The sequence below is a fragment of the Seriola aureovittata genome, chromosome 11 (genome assembly GCF_021018895.1).
Source record: "Seriola aureovittata isolate HTS-2021-v1 ecotype China chromosome 11, ASM2101889v1, whole genome shotgun sequence".
Taxonomy (NCBI): domain Eukaryota; kingdom Metazoa; phylum Chordata; class Actinopteri; order Carangiformes; family Carangidae; genus Seriola; species Seriola aureovittata.
Window position 1 is genome coordinate 5443063 of NC_079374.1, and position 27971 is coordinate 5471033.

At 41.6% G+C, this 27971-nt stretch overlaps 1 protein-coding gene across 2 annotated transcripts; it reads right to left on the minus strand.

Moving 5' to 3' along the window:
• Window positions 1-325: 325 nt before the first annotated feature.
• Window positions 326-27642, minus strand: LOC130177227 (protein FAM124A). Of its 2 annotated transcripts, none has more exons than XM_056388745.1 (4): window positions 27341-27642; window positions 22428-22459; window positions 7798-8573; window positions 326-1557 (listed from the first exon to the last, which is right to left on the minus strand). In XM_056388745.1, exons 1-4 carry the CDS (start codon window positions 27394-27396, stop codon window positions 733-735), a joined length of 1689 nt encoding a protein of 562 aa, XP_056244720.1. In that variant the 5' UTR covers window positions 27397-27642; the 3' UTR covers window positions 326-732. The 2 variants fall into 2 exon arrangements, with proteins under 2 accessions (XP_056244720.1, XP_056244721.1); XM_056388746.1 differs by having other exon boundaries at window positions 7798-8564; window positions 27341-27641.
• Window positions 27643-27971: the final 329 nt, after the last annotated feature.

The following is a 27971-nucleotide window of genomic DNA, read 5'->3' on the forward strand; positions in this document are numbered from 1 at the left end:
CATGAACTGCAGGAGTGTTCACGACGCTTCAAGTCATCTGCTTCAGGTTAGTGTCTGTCACGTAAAGAACAACCTCAAGTCATCCACTGGCCTCAGTGCCGGTTTCCTAGTTTAGCCGGTTAATTGTTGTGTTTGTTGAGTGTTTGTTGGCAAATAGACTCCACACTGAGGAATCAGCTGACTGATGGTCTGAGCTTTCAGAACCTTACGTTTTTTATCTATTACTACAAACCTGTATGAAATAAGCATGAAATATAAAACTCACTCTAAAAACTCTCTCTAAATCATTTCCATAGATACCACAGGCTCTTTACACTGTGTGGATATTATCCTTTACTCACATTCATGCTCAAACCAACACTACTTTTTTGATTAAACACCCACAGGTAAATAAAATGGAGAATGAATGTTGGTAAAAGGTAGTGGTGTGTAACACACTTGAGAGGGAAATCATTTTATTGAATAGTGAATCTGTACACAGTTATGTGATTGATCCTTTAAATGTGTAACTTCATTTACTTATATGACCTGACATTTACAAAGCTTAAATCTACATGCAAAAAAAAAAGCAACATTCACAAATACACAAGAACATTAAATACAGTTTGTGCTGTGCTCCAGTTTATACTGTCACTGGCCTGTAGTTTTACTCTCAAACACCAGAGCGCAGAGTGGAGCCGTTTTGACGGTGCCAGTCCTGAAGACAAGTCATTACTGGGGAGAGAGCGTCGATCAAATGTAGAATTCTTGGTCCTCTTCTTCTTCTGCCTTGTCCGCCTCTTCAATTGGTGCACTAATAACGCTGCAGCTGTCAGACTGGTTCATGGAGACATCGCTCAGGGATGGAGCCGCACTTGTGGTCACACCGGTGCTCTGGGGGCATGACCCCAGAAAAGTGGAGGGAGTGCTGCTGGTGGAGAAGCTGTGCGGGATCCGGCTCAGTGTGGCTGCCTTGTAGGCGTTCTCTGGGATGCCAGGTGAGAGGGAGGGTCCGATGTCTTCGGGTGGTGCCGATAACGGCCGACAAATCTGTGGCAGGCTGGAATTGATGTAGGCAGACACCACTGTAAGGTCCACATTGCCGACTGGTTTCACTTTGTTCCCTGTGTCCACATCCGTCTCCTCTGCCCCAACCAGAGCATCCACGTTGAGCCGGAAGGGCGGAATGAGGGAGGAGCGCCTGTTAAGGGAGTGACTCCTGTAATGGGGGCTGGGGGAAGGTCCAGGAGAGGAGCAGGTGGAGCGGGAGCTGGCTGAGCCCACGTTGGGTAGAGAGAAGAGGGACCCGGACTGGTGGCCCCTCCACTGGGTCCTCCAGCTGTCTGGGTGGTGCCGCTCAGGCCACTGCTCCTGCTCATCCGGCTCCTCGCAGGCCAGAGGGAGGGAGATGTGGGAGGTCTGGTGCGCTCTGGGATGGGATGTCACTCGGTGATGATAACGGCGGTTCCTGTAAGAGGAGGCGCTGCGGGTGAAGGTGGATGGAGCCGAGGCTGATTCGGTGACGCCGGATGATAAGTGGCAGGGATCGTGTCTGTGTTTGAAATGTGCACGTTGAACCTGAACAGGAAAGAAAAGGAAATCAATGAGGATTTATATTGTAGAATTTAACTTTACTGATATGAGACAATTTTTACCAGAGAAGTCAGAATCGCTCATTTTAGGTTGATTAAATCTAATTTGATCTTATGGGAGATACAAAAAATGTGCAAATCACCATTTGAAATACACTATTAAACTTGTTACAAGGAAACTAGTCTTGATGTTTTTTTTTGTAAGATATTCAAACTATTTTTAGCAAGAGCTTAGATCCTGATAATCAGAGCGATGGTGGTGGTGATTGAGAGGTGGAATGTAATTACAGCTGACAAGAACAAGTCTGAGCAGCGTATTATCATATTCATCCCACACATCCTTGAAGAGAACACTAGATGGCTTTGCTTCAAGAATCAGACCACTCTTACATGCATGCAACTGTATGCACAAAAGCAAAACAGAAACGCTGTGACACACACATGCAACACACAAATAATCTGCCAAGACAGTCCAACAGTCTCCAGAGCCTCTCATGTGTCAGGGTGAAGCTCATCCGCTCCTGGAGTTTTGCTACTGCTGAGTTTAAAACCTCAATTCCCTTAACCGCATTAACGTTTTCCTCATCTGTGTCTTTTCCTTGCACCTTAGTCCCGCCCACTGAAGATGCGAAGGGAGATGCAAGGAGAGAGGAAACGTGCAAATATGTTTTTAGAGAAATGAGATGTCCTCTCCTCTGAATTGTCATCTTAGGTGAAATCTGCTTTTGTATCCTTGCTCGTGGCTCCTTAGAGAACACGTCCCCGCTCCTCAGAGCAAAAATTTTAAGATTTGGGATGCCCTTCAAGATGAATGAAGAATTCCCAGGTCAAGCAAGGACTGATCAAATGAGGGAACTGAGATGTACCTAGGGTCTCCTAAGCCTTCCCACACAGAGAGGTTGCCAGTTGGGTTCAGGAGTTCTTCAAAGTGTCTCTTGCACCATACACCACCAAGGCCTTCAAGGACCTGCTGCTTCAGGACTGAAAAGACCTTGTTTCAGCCTAATAATCCTCCTCCATTCTTTGGTTGCTACCATAACAAGACACCAACAGGACCTTCTGGCTACAACTCAGGGCAGCTGCGTTGGCAATGGGGGCTTTGAACAAACATGTCCCACTTGGATTCCATGTCCCCAATCTCCCGCAGGTTTGTCCTGTTTCAAGAACCTTTATCTTGAATTTCTGAAGTTTAATTTGCTAGTTTTGCTTGTTTAAAGTTCAGATTTCAGGATTTCCCCATTGTTTTTTGATACTAGCACACTTCTCGAGATGACACAATATTTTGCTTGAGCTCGGAGGTTCATTCTTGACCTGTTGAAATAGCAGTTTGATAAGAATATTTTGCATGTTTGTAAAAAGAGAACTGCCGCGGTGCAAGAGAGCACAGCTTGTATGTTCTGTAGATGTAGTGAAATATGAGGTCACGGGGGAAACAAAGGAAAGAGGTGCATACTCAAGACCATTAACGTCCCTCCGTGGGCTCTCATGCAACCAAGCACTCCTCACGCTACGTCCAGCCAGCAGGGCGATAGAGGAAGGAGTACAAGGGAACCCCGGGGTGAACAAAGGCCCCAGAATGCCCCCTGTTCTCAGCCTGGCCACTTTATGAATCACGCCAGCAGCTGGAGGAGTCATTAGCGTCCAGAGGAGCCCCATGCGTATCACACCTTTGTTTATGGACCAAAGTATCGTCAAAACTGTACACGACAGAGCCGCAGTGTTATTACCATCCACAAAGCCACAGGTCTGTAAATGTATGAAGCAATGATCCTCTGACATAAATGTGAAAATGTTCTTGTTTTTAACATGTAAGGCAGCTGCAGCCGATTTCATTTCATTGCTCTGTCAGTTCAGTTTCTCGTCTATGTTTTCCTTCCCTGTTAGTTGACGAGCACAGGCCCCTCCCCCTCGAGACGCTGATAGTTTCTCCACGTTTCTGTTCTAAAGTCTGCTCCGTCATCCGGCTTCCCAACCAAACAATACAAGCAGAAGCAATAACTTTCCACACGGCAGCCTCAAGACAATTATTTCCAAGTGCACGCGGGATGGAGGGGAGTTTTGCAGATTTCCATATGTTCAGATTCAACAACAATAAATATCATGGAAGCAGAACTTTAAATGCCCTGAGAACAAGAGTTGAACTGTGATTTACCATATGCTCCTGTCAGAATAAAGTCGGTGCAGGGAACAACTGATGTCTCTGTTCCTTCTCATCATAAAGGCTTGAATACAAATATACACTTATCCCCAATTCATTATTTGAGAAATTAATACAGAAATAAATGAAACATTTGCTGGTTTTCCTTTGTTTTATATTAAATTGAGATTGTTGTCATGTAAGATGTGACCTTGGGTGCTGGGAAATTCTGTTGGACAGTTTTCACCATTTTTGAACATTTTATAGGTTATATGATTAATTGATTACATGAATCAATTCACGGAGATCCACCCAAATGTAGCAGATATATATGTATATATAACTTCTTGTCTGTTTCTTTTAATTCCTGTAACTCCTTGTAACTGAGTCCTAAATGTCTTATTTTCTTGAAACCTTTATTTAAATTTCCTACTGAAGCAAAGAGCATGAAGAACAAAAAAATAAGTAACTGTCCAAATAGTTACGGTCTGGACTGTCTGTCAAAACCTCACCACATGGCTAGAGATGAATGAGAAAATCTGTTTTTTGTAATTCAAGTAAACTGGAGCCGGTTGCACCAGCTGTTCAAACTTAGCATAAGTGTTTACTTAATTGAATTTTACACATCACTAAAGTTAAAACCTGTTGCACCACACGAAGTCATTTGCAGAGATAAGTTGTTACTGAATATGTTCACTCAGTAACTTTCAGGTGTAGCTGACTGAACCAATTAACAAAACTAACTTAGCTAAACAAGCTAAACTAAATTAGCTTGCTACTGTATCACGTTGAGAATGAAGAAACAGTCGACATATCTGTCCTGAGACTTGATAAAACTCAGTTTGATAATAAAGTAAATCTTAAATATTTTAAATTACATTTTGAAAATAGAACAGTTTACATGAAATAACAAAAGAATTATCCCCGTTACATTTGACTAAATGAGTAAATAACGTCAACTTGTTTAGCATAAACCAATATCTTGTGTGCCTACTACTTTAACAGTGCAACCTGATTTACTAAATCATTAGTTTAAAACTAGTGTGTGTGTCTGTGTGCGTGTGTGTGTGTGTGTGTGTGTCTGTGTGCGTGTGCGTGTGTGTGTGTGTGTCTGTGTGCGTGTGTAACAAAGCCCAACTGTTTTCCTCTCTCTCTGCTCAATGTCTCAGTCAGTTCTTTTCTAAACCACCTTTCCCCTCCGTTTCTGTTCTCAGTCCACTTCCTCCTGTTTATCTTTCTCTCACTTTCTTCTTCACTTCGTCTTTCTTCTTCTGACGCTCTCCTGCGCTCTGAGCCAAGATGCGGTTGTACAGCTGCACACTTATCTCTCCCGTACAGGAGTGAAGTAGGCAGTGAGTGTTGTAATTTCAAACTTAATGACACTTGAAGGAGTGTGTGTGTGTGTGTGTGTGTGCGTGCGTGTGTGTGTGTGTGTGTTTGCCGTTATCCCAGAGATGCTGCAGGGCCACTGCACATTTGTTATTTACGAAAACTGTGCATGTTCGGATGAAAGCGTGTGTGCCTCTGTCTGCTAACGCGACATGACAGGATCTGTCCAGTTTTCCATGGGGACAACATGCTACAGTGCTGGTGAGGAGCCGCAGCAGGGGGTGCTGGGTAATGAGGTTGTTGACATGCCGATGATCAGACCCTTACTCTTGTGAGCTTTAGTCATCTTGGGATAAGCCCGGTCAGCCGGAGATCTGACCTCAGCCTGCCAAGAACAGCACAACTGAACACTTATCCTCAACTACGCAATTCTGCAGCAGCAAGAAAATGTGTGATTTCAGTTAATAAACTTGTTCTTCATCTGCTCAGCAGTTTGGTTGTGGCTGGTTGGTGGTGGTTTCCAAAGCTTTGATCCCATTAAAGCTGAAACGATTAGCTGATTATTTGATTAGTAGGTCAACAGAATATTAATCTGCACCTAGGGCTGCAGTTAACGATTTTCATAATCAAATAATTCCGTCTATTATGTTCTTGATTAATTGATTAGTTGTTTGGTCAATAAAATATCAGAGAATAGTGAGAAATCCATACAGTCCATAACCGAGCAAATCATTTCATATGAGGAGCTGTAACCAGTTGATGTTTGGAATATTCTCTATAAAAATTAAGAAGAATAAATAAAATATTAATCGATCAAATACAATATCATAATGTCAAAATAGCTGATTCATTTTCTGTCGAACGACTGATTGATTAATCGTTTCAGTCATTTTTCAACAAAAATGCGGAACATTCCCTTTTTCAAGTTGCTAAAATGAAATGTTTTTCCGATGTTCTTTGTCATATGAGGCAGTTAACTGAATATCTCAGTGTTCGACTGTTGGTCAAACAAAACACGACATTTGAAGGCTGGGAATTTACAATGGGAATTATTCACTATTTTCTGATGCTGAGACAAATCCAAGAAAATAATGGGCAATTAAACTGATAATGCAAATTGCCATTAGTTGCCACCTTGGATTCTATAACAGGCTACAACAGCATATCGCCAAGTTGCATTTTTGTTGTTCCCATCCCACAGACAAGACAAGGTTAGATGACTGACAGCTGGAGCGCTCTTGGGTGGACAACGAGTTCAATCATCGATTAAAAAAAGATGAGCAGCAGTGTAAGAAAATAAAAAGCCTCTGATAAAAAGTGAAAGGTACAAGCCTGTAGACATAAAACCGAGGGACAGAAGTTAAGTAAGGAACATCCAATCATAGCGCTTAAAATTCTGCGTTGTGCAATGCTAATGGAAGGTTGAAGCTACAAATTACAAGTTGACAAAACAGTCTGCGGTTTAAATCAGTTCCCTTTCAGATCAGATTCTGGATCAGTGGTGGATGAATGCAAAAAAAGTATAGTGCACTTTAGTTCATGTTCCGTAAGTGCTCTGAATTTGGTACAGCTTGGATTCACGCCTGTGACTGGCTGCTTCTCCACAGCAGACTGAAACTCATGGGTATTGCAGTATTTAGAGCCTGAACAATAAATTGGCCGAACTGATATTATGTTATACTGGCAGATATTTTGTCTGATAAGCATCAAGAAATTGCAGTGTGCAGATGCCAAAGATACATTTGTAGTGGTAGTATTTGACAGTTTGTCCGCCAGAGAGAGAGCTTACAATGATCTGTTAGATGTGAAACGTCTTGCGCAGCGAATATCTTGATCACAATTCTTTAGCAAAAAAACAAAAAACTTCTTTCAACTTCTTTGAACTGATTGTGTTAAAAAAAGAAAAGAAAGTGGATGCCTTATTTTCATTGGATTTAAATCCATCCGCCACAACAAACAGATATAAAACTGTCACAGTTATGACAACAACTGACGGTCATAAGATTAACATATTATATGGGTAAATTATCCAGTGTTCTTATGTTGGGAAACTCTGAAACTACAGTGGGGAAAAAATACTTCCAGAGCCAGCGGCCTCAGCGCTGTGTCACTTATGACAGGGTGTAATGCTGCGGCGAGCTACAGGAGCACATGACCTCAGGCCAGGTGGCAGTTAGGCATCATGCATATGGTCCATTGTCATGATAGATCAGCTTATTGTTTCCCTCAGCGCTGTTCCAATCCCAGTAATGGACTGCAGGTTAATCGGATTGAACTTTCAAAAAGATTTACCTCCTGCTGCCTGGACACACATCCCCTCTGAAACTGATACCCTCCAAACAAGGACCACTTTATGTGAGAGTGCGTGTTCAATCGCACACACTTACAGCAGCACAGATTGTTGTGTAATCGTCAGCATGCAAATTTTAATCAATCTGGATGATGGAGGAATTAAAGGGACTTGATGCTTGTTTTACTGCTGTGTGAGCTCGTTACTTTTAGAGCTTTATAGATAAAACTTATTTCAATTCTGGGAAATAACAGATACTGACAGATTAGTCTTGAGCCAGGGGAATGATACAATTTATATTTCAGGAAATATGAGCCAGAATGTAAAGTGCTTTACAAAAGGCCATGTTTTCATCAAATAAGTCGTTCTTTGACTATCCTGAACTAACACTGGAGGTCATTAGTGTAACCTAGGTAACAAACGTGCACGTGCAGTTGGTAAATGATGTCATTTTTTGATACTACTCTCACCTGCAGGAGGATCTTATTTCCATCGTAGTCCTCCGTCTGCCAGCGGACCTCACTGATTGGGCTGCAGGGGTGTGGCAGCAGGGGCACCAGCGCTCCGACGTCCCGTACTCTCACCTCCATCACGGCCGACTCCAGCACCAGCGGACTCTGACCTCGCGGGAGCCTCTTAAACGACAACTGGATCTCCATGTCTGGGTTGGAGTACACCACAAAGAAGCAAAAGTCCTCCTTCTTCTGCGCCACCCTCCGCTGAAGCAGCAGCTTGTACAGCCGCACCATGTCGACATAATTTTCATGTCGGCAATAAACAGTAAATCGCACTATTTCTTTCCCATAATGCACCTGTCGCACGGCCCAGAGCGGGGTTCCAGGAGACAGAGTGAAAAAGTCCTGACTGCACGGTGTCAGGGGTAACATCCGCCGGCCGTTGCTGACTTTTTCAGTGTGGTGGTATCGCCAGGGCGGCCTCTGCAGAGCGCGGTGCAGCATCAGTATCTGCTCCTCGCCACCATATGCCTCCTGGAGGAAGACGATGACGGCTAAGGCCGGCTGGCACGCCGCTGTCAGGCTGCTGTTTGGATGGTGCTTGGGCCAGGGCCGCTGGGAGACCGAGGCCCGCTCTGACACTCTGAAGAGCTGCAGCTCAGGGTGAACCCACGCCAGCACAGCGTCGGCAGCATGCTGCAGGAACTTGCCCTGGCCGGGGTCGGCGATGAGATGGACACTGACAAGGAAGGGATCCTGGAGCTCGCCCATGGATAACTCACCTCCACATACAACATCATCAAGACAAGAAAAAGAGAGGGTGGAGAGGGCAAGAAGAGAAATGGGGTGAGGAAAACATGGGGAAGAGAAGACAAAATTATAATCAATTTTTTTTTAAAGTAGAAATTGTTACAGGCCAACAAAGAAAGAAGCTAAAGGACGTGTGTACGGTCAGACAACAGGCTCATATGGTTCTCATAAAATCCCTCTTGCTGATGCTTTTTTCAAACCCTGTCTCCCGTAAACAAGACTCTACTTCAGGTTCAGATACAATGTAGTTTGACATTCAATATCAATATTTTTAAAATGATTTCTTACTGAAGTATCTGTGAATGGCAACTAGGGAATAGTTAAGGTTAGGAAAAGATCCCGGTTATGGCAAAGAAACTCTGGTTAAGGGATGCTCGAGGTTAGGTAAGTAAAACAGTGAAGGTGAGGGTAAGGTCATGATGAAGGGCAAACATTAATTGTAGGTCTATGACTGGATGCAACTCCAGGTTCCTGCATCAAATACATGTATGTATGTACATTTGTTCTTTACCTCTTTGTTCAAGTCCCCCCGCCACCACCTCCTCCCCTCTTCCCACAGGACTCTCGCTCCTGTCCTTCTCCATTTCACTCATCCACAACTAACTCCATCTTTCTACCAATTTCAATGTTTACCTTTCTCCCCCTCACATCCTCCCTCCTCCTCCCTCCTCCACATCAGACCCATGTGGAGCAGGGCTCCTCTGTGGAGGATCATTAGTGCCATTAGGAGGTCATTACTGAAGCCCGGAGGAATGTTCCAGACCGCAGCAGGAGCGATGCATTCAGGTGTAGCCGCCTCCTGAACCCCTGACCTAGAAAAGCTCGGCACCCTGGCACAGGTGCTGCAGAACCACCGCTGACATGTTCCCAAACTGCGGTCATACTTAGCCAGTGTTTTCATTCTTACATGTTACACACTCAAACAGTATCTCCTCTTATCTCCATGTTTTCTCATTCTTTCTTTTTCTGAGCACTTTTCCTACGGGTCTTTATCTGACTTCTCCGGGGATTTGTCCCATTTCATTTGTGCTTTGAGGCTGTTTGGGAAAGGACACACAGACTTCTTGTCCCTGGCACAGCAGACTGTTTGAGTGTTGCCAGAATCCCTCCATGAAACAGAGAGGCCTAACAGGGACAGGTTCTGTCTCATGAGTCCTGCTGGCCTTTGCAAAAGGACAGTTTCTACTTGACCAGAGAGGCGACATTTACTAAATGTTAAGATTAGGTTACAGTGAAACGTTGCTAAGAGGTGGCCATTAGAGGAGCAGGATCCAGAATCATACATAAGACAGGATTTACAGTGCAATACATTTAAAATATTTTTTAACAAAGGTTTCATGAAACCAAAGTGTGATGACCACTTCTTAGTTTAGTATAATATAGTTATATAGATCTACACATAAACTTGGGTGTCTACATTAAGTTGAGTTTCATTCTCCAACTTGGTTGAAATGAGGTTGAACATGTTTGGATAAAGATGTTCTCACAACGTCCTTGAACGTTTGAACAGGTTGAACCGATGGCAACGAATCAGATGTCGTCTTCACCCTGATATAATTTTGTTTGGCAACATTTCCAGCCTCCAGTTGAGAGAGTTAGGAGTGTATATTGTGTGTATTTGTGGCTTTTACCGTACAAATGAAAACAACTACAAACTTTCAGACGTGGAACCTTTGAAATAAATAGACCCTGGATTTGCATAAGGAACCTTCCCCTAAAAAGCTTTTTCATGGGGAAAACAAGAGAGGAGGAATACCTCTTCCCAGACAGGTACACATGCAATAGCTGCGGTATATACAGAAAAATGACAATATGTAAAATCAGGATATTTATTTCCACAGTCTGTTTTCCCTACAGAAAAGTGATGTGGTCTGACTTTATTTACAACCTAAAATTCTTAGAAACTAAACTGTAAATAGACTGGATAAGGTGACTTCAAAGGAAGCGGATTCAATAAGCAGATCACACATCGGATTCTGATTCAATCAAACGCCGTCAAACTTCAGCTCCAACACAAAGTGTCCTTATGTGGCTCAGTTCGTCTAACGAGATAAAGACAGCAGTCCAAAGACAAATCCACTGCAGGTTTAAGCTGTATGCCAGGGCACAGACGACCTGCCCCAGAAACACACGCACACGCACACGCACGCACACACATACACACACACACACACACACACACACACACACACACACACACAGAGAGAGCCCCATGTTCATTAACGTCCGCCTGATCCCATTAGAATCAATGTCTGCCTCCCTGACATGTGGCTGGCATCAAGAGACAAACACAGGGATGATAGGGATCTTTAAGGGTATTTACTGTACAGCACATTGTACTGTCACACAGACGGCCTGATTTCTCTGCACTCAGCTCTCACGGTCACTCAGGAGTCAGAACCACAAATGAGCCGAAAAGCAACAGAGATCTTTGTCCAAGTTCTGCCACATTAGAACTGACGATAAACAATAAAGCAAATGGAGCGGCAAATTAGGAGATATAACGAGTTACTCCAGCTTTGGCTCAAAACATTTTTCATCCTAACTCTTCCTTCCTGTCCAAACATCTCAGTTTCATGCTCTTACAGTTTTATTTCCATTCCACTCTTTTTTAATTTGTCTATTTTTTACCATGTGTTCACGTGTTTTGTCTCCATCGCTTTTATTTCCCCACCTCTCTCCAGCACTACTTCTTTATCTCATGTCTGTAAATCCCAAAGTTCTTGGGATATCAGTAACTAAACTGACACAGGGATTAAATAACAATCTAAGTTTGGGTCTGGATCGAGGCCACACACACACACACACACTCGTTCACTTCTGCCTGATCGCATTAGAATCATTATCTATCTCTTTGGCATCTCACATCTAGACCCAAACTACTGTTTGAGGCACGTGGACGACTGGGATCCAATTAGATATTCCTGCCTTAAGAGCTCTATCACACACATCTAAATCCACATGTGCAAACTAGATGAACTATACAAACCTTTTTGGTTACTAGCTGACCAGTACATGAAATCAGCTCCCTCACTCATTTGATTCATTTTAATGCAACGAACTGGCCAATCAAAATACATGTAAGCATCCATGGAAGATCCACAAAGACATTATATTTTTCTGCAAAAACGTGAATAATAATTGTACAACTTTACAGGCTGTTTGTGCTGTAATTAATGAACAGTAAACTTACTGCTGTGTCTGTGCTGCATCTTTCCTTATCCCTCAACAGAATACTGATTTTGAATCTAAGATCATCAGTATGTGAGATTATCAGTCTGTCATACCTCACTTAGAAACTTTGGCATGTCCTGTGTTCCTATTACTTTTGCAACTACAGCTAACATGTAAACAGAGAAGCTTACATCTGTTTTTTCAGAGGAGATAAAAGGCCTAACAAGAGTGTTATATAACCAAGCGTTTGAGTCCAAACTTTATTTTTGGTCTTTAGTTCCTCCAGCCTCCTCTTCACATGTTTTCATTCAATTATGTTGAAGAAAACTGCGTACGTAAAAAGACAATACACATGGCAATTTGTATTGTATTTGTATTTCACTTCACTTCTTTGTTTGATTTGTTTGTATTTAAACATTTAAAATCTTCCATGTGATGCTGCTGCATTTCTGTCTCATGTCTTGATTCTGTTAATTGGACTCCTTTTAATATAAACTCAGCTGCCAGTTTATTAGGTACACCTACCTAACAGAGAGGTGTTTCTGTAGTTGAGCCGTCTCTTATTGATACAAACAGCGTGGACAAAGTAACCTGTCACTATAGATCGCCTTTATCTTTATCAAATACTAAAACTTGAGAAGATTCACAGATGCATCGTTACAAATAGAACTTAAAAGTCACTCAGCAGCCAAATAGATGACGTACTGAGTTGTATCTTTTTTTTTATACAACTCAGTACCTTGTATGTTCAGTCTGAGGTTCACGGGGAGCTGGCACCGAGAAGAATAAATTAGAGATTAAGTCACCCCGATCCTGTGAAGGGAATGAAGGGGGTTTGTGTGTAAAGCTCTGGAGGAGTGTGTCTCTAAGCTCTTAATCCACTCGAGTCTTCAAGCTGATGCTGATGTTCTGACTCGGCTGACCGCATACACAATCATGCGTGTGCACGACCGTCCTGGACACACACAAAATCTATTTGCTCCTTTACAGAAAGGCCTGTCGTTTCTAATTCTCCGAGGCTCTTACCTTCGCGCCGTGTTTAAGTGTTAACCGGCAACACATGCTCGCAGCCATACGCGCAGATGATGACGTGAGATAAAACAACACGCCTTCCAGTGGCCCCTGCACATATGAGAGTGATTAGCAGCGAAAACTCGACGAAGGCCTCAGAGTGTGTTTTGTGTGTGTGTGTGTGTGTGTGTGTGCGTGTGCGTGTGCGTGTGCGTGTGTGTGTGTGTGTGTGTGTGTGTGTGTATGTGTGTGTATAAGCACTGCAGTCACTGCTTTAGCTAGCTTGGCCCTCTAAAGTCAAAACAACTGAAGGAGGAAATTCAAGATGGGGGCCCCCTTTTTGTCGTCTGGTAAAAAGAAAAGAGAGAGAGAAAGAAAGATGTAAAGTCCAACACTCGTACGTCAGTTAGAGCGGTGCCAAGGAAATTAAAATGTAAAGGCTTGACTCTAATATAAAGTTCTGTAAATTCAGTAAAACCTTAACTGCTTATTATTTCAAAGAGTTAAACACACAGACGTTTAGCTCTGATTCAGATTGTGCCAAGTTACCTTTTCTAAGTCTCCTATGTAAATTATCTGTGTGGGACACGGATGTATATGTGCATTTGTTCTCAAAGTGGGGTCCAGGGACCCCCAGGGGTCCTTGAGGGTTCCTGGGGTCCCCCAGCAAAAAGGGGAATAATTTATTTTCACTATAAATCCATCCATAAGTAACACAATGACAGAAAATATGACTATTTTGACTTTTTTATGTCTTACTGTACTATAACACTTTTATGCCTTACTATACTATCACGTTTTTCTTTTACATTTTTATGCCTTGCTATACTATGACGTTCTTATGCCTTATATATTATGAAAGACATACTGGCTAGTTTGGTAGAATAATGGTTATAACTATGGACTCACAGTGAGAAGGTTTTGGGTTCAAATCCTAGTCCTGGCGTCTTACTGTGTGTAGACATTTTCATGCCTTATTATACTATGGCGTTTTTATATCTTACAAAACAATGACTTTTTATGTCTTACTATACTATGACTTATGACACATATGACATATCTGTCCCTATATCAAGAGTGATGTTACCATATGTGTCACCTATGAGAGGATATATTATTATAAGATATATACATCCTCTGGATATATGAAGATAAAAGTTCATAACATAATGAATTACTCATAGTAACATGCAATTTTATTAAAACAACATGCTAATTAAAAAAGTTTGTATATGATTCTCTCAATAACTTAAACATACATATCTATCTTTTATATTTACATATATAATATGAACATACACTGACATAAGTCTATAATATAAACAGACCTGCTAAAATACATGTTTCTATTAGCTGGACATATATGTCAGTATATGATATTGTTTTAGTAAATTACTAAAGGTTTCATATGAAATTTTACATATATAGGTGATACTTTAAATACATATATGATTTTACTTCATACGTACATATATTTCATATATGGAAAATCAACAAATGTACATACATTACATTTGCATATGGGCTTTTCTGAATGCATATTCAGATCTTATATGTTAATAAACTGTTTGGTTGACACCACTAAAAAGCCATTTGCTTTGTTTTGGAGGGGTGGTGGGGTTGTTCCGTCCCTACCAATGTTGAGAACAAATCTACGCCCTTGAGTTCAATGCACATGAAGAAAACTGCAAGTCTGCATTTCTGCACATAATTACAGTCTTAAATTACACTGCATATTATGACACAATTCAAGCAAACAAGCTTGTTTGCTCTGTCGCGTTGAAGACACAAAACGATGTGGCTTGGTATTTTTTGCTTGATATCACTCTTTAAGTGCAGCATAAGCAGCGCCTGAAAATCAAGGGAATTGCTGACTTCCTGTCCCAGAGGAAAACATACAAAGGGGTCTGTATGTGAACGCCGCCAACCCTAAAGTTTCACAGGAGATAAAAGCAATCAGACCGTAATGTGGAGCCACTCTCCTTGGCTTTAAACCGCTGTTTGTTTTAAATTTAAGGATTACATAGATTAGATGAGTTACGGCAGACTGTTGTTGGGGAAAGATTAGAACAGAGGCTTTGTGAGGAGCCAGTCAACACGAGCTAGTCCAAGCTCATGCATGTCATGTGATCTTCACCGTCCAGACAGACCTGGTCTGGCTTGAAGAGCTGAAGAGGTGTTGATGCCGTGACCCTATTCATGTCTACGTCACTCAAACATAAACATGCAGTACGCTCTGGAAGTACTTTTAGCTCTCAGGCTGTTTGAGGATGTTCACATCTATATTGGCTGAACAGTGTAGGACATTTTATACACGGTCCCTAAACACACAAAACAAGGAGTTTTTTTTTGTCGTACAATATTCTTGAGGAGACCAGAGCAGAGCTGAGGACGGCTGCATCACCAGGGAAGACACCCTGTATCTTTTTGTCCCCTAAGATTGGAGGACTATGTATAAAGAGGGCTACAGTTTGCATTGTTCATTTGATACAGATAAACACCCACAAATTAAAGGTGAATATCACCACCTCAACTTGAGATCTTCATTGGTTAAACATTTAGAACCAGCACAAACCTGCTCTGCATAAAAGAAAGAAAAACAAAGGCACCCAATCTAAACGCGACCCCCAGATATTCAGACTTGGTCCGAACAAAACAAAATGTGGATGACCTGTGAAGACAGAGAAAACACTGGAATTTAATTTAATAAGCAGCCATGTTTGAAAAGAGTAGATGATGACGATGCACTGATCACTTGGATGCACTTGGGTATCAGACATACTGACACACAGACGAGAGACCAACTGCAATACAACTGAACTTCTCATTAGACTGAATAGAAACTGAACCTGACCCAACTGTGGTCCTGTTCACACCCAGGTCCTGTTCACACCCAGGTCCTGTTCACACCCAGGTCTTCAGTACGAGGAACCAAGTGAACCTGTGAAAACCTCAAACGTCTACATCATAGCCATTGTTTCATTTCAAACCCAGGTCGCTGTGGTGCCGAGCCAAAACAACAAAACATTTTTCACTGTGCAACGCCTTACATACTGCACTGAATATGCACTCAGTGAGCTCACACATCATGAAAGGCCCACAACAAGGCTGACAGACAGCACTGCTTCAATTAAACTATTAACAAACAGCCGACTGCAGCATATTTAGCTGAGATCTTGGCCTCATGGTCCAAACCTCATTTTGGAGGACGCACATTTGGTAACACTTAATCCAAGCTGCCTTATAGCAGAGCCTGGCTCTATATGCTACATTCAGCTAGGCAGAAAGCACTAGCAGCGTGCGTGTGTGCATGTGTGTGTGTGTGTGTGTGTTACGGGTGGTCCTTGATCCATCAGGTGCTATTTAAATTGGCTAATTGGCTATGCTGAAAGCACCTTGGCTGGCTTCACTGTAAGTGGTTTGGCATGTAAAGGGATACTCAGCGCTGTCCTTCTAACAGAGACAAGTGCGTCATCTTCCCCAGAGTCTGAGTGTGAATACAAGTCTGTGCTGATGAAGGGCAAAGATGGAGCGAACGCTCAGATCCCCCTTTAACCAGTTGAAGGTGTAACATACACCACACTCTTTGTTACACACGAAGACGTGCAGAAATAAAGTGTGAGATAGGACTCACGTGATGTCAGACACATTCTCGAGCTAAATTTATAATTATGCGTTGAGGGGTGACGGTGTAGCTTCAGGGCCTATGCATGTAGCTGTAGCTGATGTGCGCCTCCCTAAAAAAACACATCCGCAAGTTTGGGCTATGGCCTCTACAAACCCAGCAGGCACCGGACATCAATGTAACGTCAGAAAGACGTTAAATTTTTGGCTGGAAATGAAAATCAACATTGGCTAATTGGCATTGTGATGTTTAGCAGATGTTGGGTTTTGCTCACGACTAGAAAGCCTGTGTTTTATGTCAGGATGGAGTTGGCATGAGACATTTGGAAGATGTTGGATTTTAATCACTTAACAACACAACCTGAAACCAACAAAATATCAACATCAGCTGTCGTCAGTACTCTACGTCATATTGACATCGGCATTGGACGTTGTCCTGACATCAAACTTTGGTCACCTGACGTCACAACCTACATTCAACCAAATATCAATGTCTAACGACGCTGGTGACTAACTGCGTGCCTGCAGGGAAGATATCAATTCTAATTGCCAAGTTAAAACCACAGAAACCTGAAATTATTCGAGGGAAGGAAGTAAAACTTTTACAGGCTCCTGCACTTTCACCAGTAAATATTTGATCCAGCAGCTGAAACACAACTGGGCGGGTCATGTACACATTTTAAAGAGTGGAGTTGAGAGCGAGTTGCATACATGTGTTCCTGCTTCTGCTAATCTGCTGCCTGTCTGAGCCAAATAACAATAGCGGGGGCCTCTGGCATCAGTGGATGCACCGGCAGGCCAAGTGTTGACTTTTGTTTCACCACAACAAAAATGATTAACGTGACCCGAGACAGACGTAGTTTTCAAACACTTGTTATACTGTACTTTAACTTTTTTTCATGCTGGTGATCAATGTACTAACCCCATTAGTGATACTATTTACAACCAGTAGAAATGGCCATTCAATGTATTCACTTCCTGTAAACACCTCTCTATACAGTGGCTTTCATTCCCACTGGCAGAATACACCAGATTGAAACTGCTCCCTAATGCACTAAAGATTCAATTCATTTATACGCTTACTCATATAGACTGTAAATAAAGATGGACGTTGCCTCCGTGACGTTTCTGAAGAGTGGTTTTGACAGAGTGAGCTGCTCCACCGTCAGCGGTTGCAGTGCCTGACCTAACCCGCTTTGTGGCAAGCGTACACTCACCCACCTGTCACTCAAAGTGACACGCCCACAAATATGCAGAACTTTGAGCCTCAATAAACTTTAAATGGGAAATTAGCTAAAGAGACCAAAACCGTTTTCTTTTCTTTTTTAACCAGGCTGTAAACATGTTTATCTTCGCTGTACAGTTGGATATTTTAACATCAGAGTCTATGGGGATTGACTCGCTTTTGGAGCCACCCTCAAGTGGCCATTTCAGGAACTGCAGTTTTTTGGCTCTTCTGTGTTGGCTTCACTTTTCAGCCCTGGAGTTCGGTGCTTGACTCTTACACACACGTGTGTCTTTGTCTCATCGAGCGAACATCTGCTGGTGACAGACTGATCCCTGAAAATACGTCAACGTCAACCTCTGACTCCTAGTTCTTTTGTTAGACCACTATCAATCCTATCCTGACTCGCTGAACTGTTCAGCATGCTGAGGCACATTTATTTTTATTCACTGTTTCATCTTCCTTTCCTTCCTCATCCCTTTCTAGGGAAGAAATGTTTTCACAGTCTTTGTTTTGCTTAACATTACCTGCAAAAAGTTGGATCCCCTCAATCTTTCTCGTGTTTTCTTTTAATCTTTCATCCAAGTTTTTTCTCTTCTGGATACAAGCTATGGTATAAATTTTCATGAGCCTACATCTGCTCGTAATAAATACATTGACAGTATATTTTTCAGGTATTCAAGTGTGACAAATCATGCATGTCTTTCTTAAGTCTGTTTACATCTCTGTTAGTATATTTGTATGTGTGTGTCTGTTCTGTTACAGTCTGACCTCTGTGCAGTTTAAAACTCCCCCCGTCTGGCCTAAAAGCATTCATTACTCTGACAGCCGACCCCCTCTGTCTTACATATATGTACACACACACACGCACACACACACACACACACACACACACACAGAAAACCATTAGGGGCAAGGTCTCAGGTCACTCTGGCTGAATGGACACTCATCTGCTGTGACCAATAGAAAGTGAGGTTGTGTGATTAAGTGTTTGGGGTGGGGCTCACTTGAAGCCTCTTGAATCAAAACCTATTTACCTTCTATTGAAAGCTCAAAGATGCTGCACACACCAGCTGCAGACAGCACAGAGGAAAGATTACAAGAAGCATTTTTCAACATCACGTCACTGCTGGTGCATGAAATCCATGCAGTTAAACTTTCCACGTTTAGTCTGAGTGATAAAAATATCGCACAAGCCTTTGCATTGAGTAAAGACTGCACATAAATTCAAAACTCTACTAATGTCAGAAATACACAGTGAGTAAGTGAGATAATCTTTAATCTTGCACTACATTTTAAATCTAGTAGGAGTTGTTATGACAGTTGTTATGAGTCTAATATTGTCCTTGCAACTGAGGTTTGTAACCTGATAGAAGTTCATGTTTTAGCTTTATAAAAGTCTTAAACTAGATACAAAATCTTTGTTAAAGATTTGATCTCTGTTAATCCACCCCGAGCCTTTACACACCACATCTTAACAAGGCATTTAAGTAGTATAAGATGCTGCTTCAAGAAGTTGAGTCTCGTTGTCTGCATGGTGAATCAAGACAGAATAAAGTTAATTGCTTCTTTTTTAATCTTTAAAATTCTAGTAGCTTGTCTGTAGTGACATCCATGTCAGGTCCAGGGTTGGCACTTATTTACCACCACAGAAACCCAGGGCCCTGCAGCTGGAACTGTTTACACGCAGATCGCAGCATCACATTTTACAAACACATTTTTTTGTTAAAGTGAGGGGGGAGGAAATTATCTCATCATGCAAACTGCAAATTGCATGTTGAAATTTGGTGAAAACATGCCACACGTTCAGTCTTGATACAAGCAAGACAGAATATTTGTCATGTTTTTTGTTCTTACAGTGTAACCTCGGTCAGACTGACGTTGGTGGTTAGGCATTTCAGTCTGCAGGGGGGCTTATAGCTGGTCTCAGTTGAGGTCAAAGGTCAGGGGTTAAGACCACCTGTATAAACATAGAGTATGCTCTACACAAGAACCTAAATATACGTCTGTGGAGGCTGCAGACAAGGAAGGCGACTGATGCTGCATGCACCTTTGAAATGAAAACATCAGTGCACACACACATGCATGAATAAGCACACACACACTCAGGACAAAAACAGGCAGCCACACACAGAGCTGTGCAGACAGATGAGGATTTTCTCCTTTCACATCTTTGGAAAATCTGTCACCACAGCAATTTGTTTCCATCTGCCCCGTCCTTTTAACAAATCAACTCAGCTGCTTTCACTTTATCTGTCTGTCTGTGGGATGTGTATATTTCCTCATAGTCTAATACTGACTATCACAACTAGTATTAGACAAAAAAATAGACTTTCAGTAATTTCAGAGATCATCAGTGTTGATTAAACCATGTTCTTAAAACTTTCACTTTTTTGTTTATTTTGTCAAGGTCCCTCATGCAACACATAACTCCCTGGTGGGCAATAAATGCTTGACACACAGTAAGTCACCCAGCCCTTTAGTAATTTGGAGTCTCATCTTTTCCTTTAGGTCAAACATTTCAGATGCTGCAGCAGAAAATGATTAATGAAAGCTCTGAAGGCATTTAGGAGCAGATTCAGCCACTCAGCACTGAGATCTGCGGAAGGAGCACAATCCATCAAGAAGAAGATAATAATGAGATGAACTGGCATGCACAGGAGCACTTTGTTGTCACAGGCGTGGGAAAAAGTTACTGCAACAAAGTGTCACTACATGACGAGATGTCCTGATGAGACAAAATAAAAAAGCTGAAAATGCAACAGTTGTTCAGTAAGTGTGATAGTCTGTACATCGGGACACCTCGGGGTGTATTACTGCAGTGAAACCACAGACTCCTACTGCAGGAAAAGGGCAATGTCCAAAGATTTTGTTCAAATTGTCATAAATCTTTTCAAGGTCAGTGGTTAGGTCCATTTTAAACATAGATTCTCAAAATATAAAGGGTAAAGATATCATCCGAATGACAAAAAAAAAGACTGTTTTGTATGTGCCATGTTTTAGAGATAAAGTTTCTACCTCCTTCACAAAACAACATGGGTGAATGTCACATTTGAATTGCAGCAGGAATGTTCACAGGCAAAGTCCTTGTTTGTTTGGATTATCCACAAACCATATAGTCAACAGCTTTTACTGGAACTACTTTCTATTAAAAGAAATACTGCATATAAAAATGATCAACTGTGTACTATGAGGACCATCCAGTGACTGGATCATTGTTTCTGGAGAAGTCGCTTTAAGGTTTTAAATGTAATTATTTTTCAGCGTTGTGAGGAGGACAAATAAAGTTCCTTTCACCTCCATTGCTTTGGAGTGGAGGCCTAAATCACATGACGACCTCGAGTACAGTAGCTTTAGTAACAGTCGTGTGTCTCTGATTGCGGTCAGGCTTTCCTATTGTGTCGTCTGTGCCGGTGCACGTTTTGTTCCCGCCCTGACCTCCAGTAGTGACAGAGACAATAGTGGGCAGAAGCTCATCTGATACAGCGATGACACAGGAAGCATGAGGGGAAAGACCAAACCAGACACTGCTGAATCTCTCAATGTGTGTGTCTGTGTGTGTATGTGTGTGTCTGTGAGTGTGTGTATGTGGTCCTATATTTCCTGACTTGCGGGTGTGGTGCGGGTGGGATAATGCAGCTTCCTGTAGACCAGATTAATGGGCTAATATTGGATATAATCCTCCCATTGTGAAAGGGCTAGAGACCTGGCAGCCAGTGTGTTTGCAGAGGTTGTGACCTCTGCAAACACAGATCTTCACTATCACACACACATTCACACAAAACTACACACACACTCAGACACATAAAAGCAATATGAAGTAGCCGATCTGTAACTAATGGCCTAATGATATATACAAAATATCCAATAATCTTTAAAACAATTTATTTGAATTTTGATAATTAAGGATAATGGATGTGCTGGAAGTGTTTGTGTATGATGCTTTGTGTTGATGCATGGAAATCTGAAAATCCTTAGGGGAAAATTTTACTTTAACAAATGTATTATAAATGTATTATCAAAATGTATTGTTTTGTTTTTGTTAATTTTTTAAAAGCTCACTAAGAAGAAACAGTCCTCGGTTTGTACTGGTGAAATCATTTGAAGTGTACATCCTTCCCAAAGCTTTCACTTGTGTTTTTGTGTTTTTTTAACTTTTAATTTTTCTGTCATTGCTAACGATTGACTATATCCAGTATGATCGATTAATTGATGAATCATTTAGTCTATAAAATGTCAGAAAATAGTGAATAATATCCGTTCCAGTTTCTCAGAAATCATGGTGACAGCTTCAAATGTCTTGTTTTGTCTGGCCAACAGTTTAAAACAAAATATTCAGTTTACAATGATAGAAAACACAGAAGATCTTAACATTTGAGAGGCTGAAAACAACAATTTCTTTCCGAAATTTTTGCTTGAAAAATGCCTAGAATGATCAATGATTAATTGATCATCAGTTGTTGATTATTTTTCTGACAGTTGACAATTGGCACTAATCCAAAATCCAAATTATTTTGTTAGTGTTTAAATGCACTAATGTGGACGGAGGAACCACATAATCAGTCAAGCAGCTTGTTATTACCATACAAAGAATCCTCCCTAAAATCTGCTTTAGGCCTTAAGGACCAATAAACACACACACACACACACACACACACACACACACACACAATCCTCCCCTGTTTGTGGATTTATTTTGTCAGTGTGTATTAGGGAGATAAAGTCGTGGGCATGAGCCTGAGCCTGTGAGTGTGTGTGAGTCACTGTTAGCAATGCTTTGAGTCGCCATTGGTTTACTTACTGCTTGTTGAGGACAAGGGACTGTAATCAGACCTGCAGTGGACGACAGAAAAGAGACAAAAACAGAGACGACAGAGGCGGTGTGGACACAGAGCGAGGGGGTGGGTGGGACAAGAAACAGAGAGAGGAGACAGGAGTTTATATTACAGCATGAAGTGCAATCAACATGATTTACAGGAAGACACACTCCTATTTCAAATAAAGTGCTGACATCTGGCTAAATAGTAGAAGAGGTCCAACTGGAAAGGTCACCAAAAATGCACTCAGACATTTTACTGCGGTTTCTGTCTGAAGGGATAAAACACAGGGACATTCACTCAAGTACTGTTTGTAGTACTGTTTGTAATACTGTTTGTAGAACTGCTGCTGCTGCTGCTGCTGCTGCTGCTGCTGCTGCTGCTGCTACCTATATCAGGTATTTTGGACAGCGACAATATCTCCCATTTAGTGAAAAGAACTACAGAATAGTTTAACAAACACTCATACAACTGATTCAGCTAATTTAAAACAAAGCTATACACAGTAACACTGCAAAAGTAGGTAATTTATGCTATTCAAATCATGTGACTATGAAGAAAGCACAATAATAGGCTATGTAAACACTCTGCAGTCAGAACAACTGGAGGTCTTACAGTGTTCCCCATTCTGCTGATGTTGTGTGAACGCAACATAAACACAGGGCTAGAGTCAGGAGGGATTTAGCCTAGCTTAGCACAAAGAGTACCAAGGGGAAAATACACAGCTACCAGCTCAGCATTTAACCACAGTGTACAACATCTTGTTTCTTCAATCCGTACACAAACAGAAACATGACAACAGTTGGTGTTTTTATGGTGAGAAAAGAGATTGTTTGTCAAGACATAGCACATGAACAGCCAGGCTTCCCTTGCTTCTGACCTTTATGCTAAGCTAGGCTAATCATATCCTGGCTTCATACTTAACTTACTGACATGAGAGTAGTATTTATCTTTTAATCTAACTCTTAAACTCTTTATCATAAAGAGTCTTACTTCCACTTCTTGGCACACACACATTCTCATTCAGACGGGTCTAATCTAAAGCTCCCATCTTCAAACTGGGAGAGAAGCAGAATTAGATTTCTGCTAATGTGATCTCCATAGATTAGAGAAAAAAAGCCAATTTGTGCAATTACACAAATATGTGTACCTGAAACATACAAGAGGCGTGTGTGCCCATATACAATGACACTGACTGAGGAGCTAACCTGCATCCCACATGTTCTAATTCCCTGAACCGTCCGTGAAACCACAGCTCACATGTGTACGACACAACCTGAGAATATTAGTCCCGCAGGAGTCAGCTGACAACCAGAGAAGACTGTTCCCCCACACACACCCTCACTGTGAGTCCGCCTCTAAACGAATGCCTCCGGAGCGGCAGGACAGCAGGAAACAGAGGAGCGAGCCTGTTTCCTGCAGCAGGAGGTTATCAATCTCACTAAAGAGCATTAGCGGCGTAGAGATGAGGAATGGATGGGAATGTGGGAGGAAGCAGAGGTGAGCAGAGAAAGGTAAAAGCCAAAGATGATGAGGGAAGTGCAGAGGGGGAAATGTTGGCGTCGGTAGCGAATGAAAAGACAAATATAAAGAGCAGATCATAAACGACCGGAAGGTTCCAGCAAAATGACAGTGAAACTCATCGACATGTCCCGCCATGCACACAGAGAGAAAATGACTGAATGTGGAAAAAAAAAAGATGAGAAAATCTTTCTTCTCAAGGTTTATGACTCTTTGTAGAGTTGGAGGTACTAGTGTGTGCAGTCGCGCCTCTGTTTTGACGGCTCCCTCGGGTGTGTGTGTTTGGCAGGATTCCCCCAGCAGCGCCGCTTAGCATCTCACTTGGCGTTCCCAGTCTGGCCGCGCTGCCTCGCTTCATCTCCGCCCAAAGACCACAAACGCAAAAGTGAAGCGAAGACAGGCAGCAGCCCGGTCATGCACACAAGGTCTGACTGCAGAGTGACCTGAGGTGCGTCTTGTAGGGGCTCGTTTGACGTGTACGGAGAGCTGGACAGATTCAGGTGTCTCTGATTCGATCAGGGGAGGGAGAGGCAGGAAGGGGGAGGTGGGATGGAGGAAGAGAACAGGAGGATGAAGATGGAGAGTCACACATAACAACATTTTAAGGCGTGCCACCTCTACATGAGCTTTAGTTATATTTGGGAAGGTCATGGTTTAAAAGAAACCAGTGCTGATTGATAGTATGAGATGGAACGTGAAATCACATTCTTTGTATGCCTAACCATCCAACCCGACCTCTTGAAGACTATAAGCCTGTCATGCTACTTCCACCAGGACAGTCATTATTCACACGATTATAAGAGATTTATTGTCAAGTAAACTTAATGCTGCATTAATCCTTTTTTTGGCCCGCTGAGGGGGAATCTATAAACTCAACACTAATATATTATCACCTTAATTCGTCCAGCAGATACAGAGCACATAACCATTTCGTTTGAAGCCATATTTCTGGCTACATAATGAATGTAAGTCCAGTACTCTCTAGTCTCTTTCAGCTCTGGTTTGGTCTCAACCAACTCCTGAGAGAAATATCAGGTTCATTAGCTGCTAATGCTCCTCGGTGTTCGCCAGCGAGTCCCTAACTTTGTCTGTGTGCTGTTTGGTGTTGGGCAGGTCGTGTAAAGTGGGTTAATCGGAGCTTGTTTGCTGAAAACAGCCGCCTGCTGCTCCTGGAGACAAGGTTGATGAGACTGAACCAAACAGTAAATATGCTAGAAAGCAAACATTACACATATCTGACCCACTGTTAACATAAAACTATTGATTAGTGCAGCTTTAAACACCTAAATCACCTGATACATTATAAGCCACAGATTCTGTCGTCTCCATTAAGGCATTTAGGACAGGCCCGTACTGACAAAAATTAAATATCACAAGATAATCGACCGTCCAACTAGCATCCAAGCTTTCCACGTTTTTGGCTATTAACCATTTGGCACTAATTAATTATATTAAGGTATTATAGGAACAACTCTTTGTGATTTTAATGTAATAATTTGTAACAGGTTTGAGTTAATGTGGACCTGATGACTTGAGCGCACTAAAAAAATACCTGCACACCGCAGAGCACAATGTTATGGTCTGAGCACAGTAAGGCCACTGTGAGCTGTGATTGGAGGAGTGGTGAAGGCAGAGACTGTCAGAGGTGAGGAGAACAGTGGATGTGGGAGCTGAGCAGGAAGTGAGGCAGAGGAGGATGGAGGATGTGAGCTGATGGAGGGAGCAGCTCTGTGGTTATCAGCTGGACGTCACTGCTTTTCCTCTCACACCAGCGCTTTCCACAGATGTATCTCCTGCTTTATTTCTTTCCTCTTTTTTTTTTCTTCTTTTTTTTTAGGTTTTTCCCATGAAACATGCTTCTCTCACACACATCGTGTTGTTTCGTTCCAGTTCACAGCTAATGGAATTGCCTGGTCCCATGTTAGTCTGACAACAGGGGCACTGATGCACGGGGATAAAGAGAACAAAACTGGTCTGAAAGCTGCGTCGACTTGTGAAACGTCTGTTGTTATGGAGTTATAAGCTTTTTTGATGTACGTTCTATATGAGTTTTGTATAAGGTTTTTTAAGGTTGTTTGTTTTCTGTTATACATATGTGCTCTGAATGTTATTTGGCTGCTTTTCTCATTCATCTTCTCAGGGACTACGAATGAAAACTGGCTCCATTAATGTCAATACTGAGCATTGTCCTTGATTAATAAATACATAAGTATAACAATTAAGAAACCCCTAAATCTACACAGGCTACTGAAAACAAATCTAATTTCTATAGGGGAACTAAGAGGTTGGGTAATATTGATATAATTTAAAAAAAAAATACATTATTTTCTCTTTTCTTTATTCCACAACGACCCCTTGAGGAGGTAAAAAAGACACAGTTAGACTTATAAGAAAACAAAAAGAAACAGAAACTGGTCAAATTGTGCTTGTAAACAACTATCTGGAGGGGTACTGAGTCACATTTGGAGAGACTGAAGACGACGTCTCTAAAGGAGTTATGGGTCATGTGGGGTCTCTCACTAAAACACAAACACAAGTCCTTCTCTACAACAACTAAGCCACATCCAGCAGTGACATACCGCAGGTGAAACTGAGGCGCATCTTTGTTTAAGGGCTGAAAACAGAGTGAACAACACAATGATTCATTTAACTCTCTATTGTCAAAGCATTCTTGAATTAAGCTCCATCTACAGCAGCATGTGGCTGGACTCTCATTAACAAATGAGTTGGTGATTAAGACTGAACTTTCCACTGAAGAATTAGGATTACACCTCCTCCATATGTCCTTATCAAGCATTGGTTATTTGCAAAGGGGTGCAATCCAAGAATAATATGACTTTGGTCTAATATTTAATGAATTTGGTTTAAAATATTGTCTTGCTCTGAAAACTGTTTAACAATAGACTTATAACAAGGTTTAGTACATCCAATGGTTGACTATGATAACTAGGTATCTAATTTATTATAATCCAGATTGATAAGTATAATAGTGGCTTTTCCTATAATATAAAGTGTCTACGCACATTCAGTTAAAACCGGTGGGTGCCACTAAACTTCATTTAAAAAATTTTAAATTTAATGTTGTTTTCCTTATCTGTGAAGGTATAACTCTTGTTGCTAAAATTATAAAGACAGACATGTTTGGAGAGATATAAAACACTCTGCTTAGAAATATGATTTGTATCCACAATAAAGTTCAATAACCCAGTTAAAGACTCTTAAAATTACATCTTACATCAAAAGCCAGAATATATGAATATGGGAATTCCAAAGGTTGATAGGTAGATGTTGAGAAGCCATTAGCTGTGAGACAAAAACAATGATGGATTTGAATTCCGGATCTGTCACACCTCAGTATGAGTTCTGCTTCACTCACCCTCCAGTTTCAGCTCCTGAATCCACGCAGTCATCTTCTGCTGAGGTTTTCTCCATCTCAGAGAGTCGGCCGAACAACACTTAGCCGCATTGTTTCAAAGTCCTGACGTAACGAGTAAAACGGGGCATTTAAAAACACGCTACCGTTCAGATAATGTGTTGATGTTATGTGAACGAGCGGAGAGTCTGAGTCTGTTCGTAACTCCTGACCTGCAACGGGTTGTCTGGATAACTAGTTGGAGCAACAGGCGACTGAGAGACTACTGTTATTTCTCTGCGTCAGCTGCGCTCTCCGATGGTGCCTTCTAGAGCCGTCGGAAATGTCACAACTTCAAGTGTCGCACACACTAGTTAAAAGGGTAAGATTACATGTTTTTTTTTTTTTTTAAATAACATATTATTTAGATTTATAAGTAACAAGCTCCGTTTACTCAAGTACATACTTAAGTACAATTTAGAGGAACTTCTACTTTCTTTAAGTTTCCTATCAGTAGGCTACTACATTCTCATAAGGCACCATTCATAAAGGGATTATAATTAATGGATATATTAATGTAATACATCATTTTCTGTTGCTTTACATCTCAGTCAATGGCAATTAATCATAATCACTTTTGGTTTGCCAGATGTAC

What these genes read in the sequence shown, in the direction of transcription:
- LOC130177227 (XM_056388745.1), bottom strand. Translation starts at nt 27,396, where the DNA reads ATGGAGAAAACCTCAGCAGAAGATGACTGCGTGGATTCAGGAGCTGAA. An exon ending in TCAGGAGCTGAAACTGGAGG is followed by an intron (nt 22,460 to 27,340) that starts GTGAGTGAAGCA and finishes CGTCCACTGCAG; the next exon opens with GTCTGATTACAGTCCCTTGT. An exon ending in TCCCTTGTCCTCAACAAGCA is followed by an intron (nt 8,574 to 22,427) that starts GTAAGTAAACCA and finishes TTGATGATGTTG; the next exon opens with TATGTGGAGGTGAGTTATCC.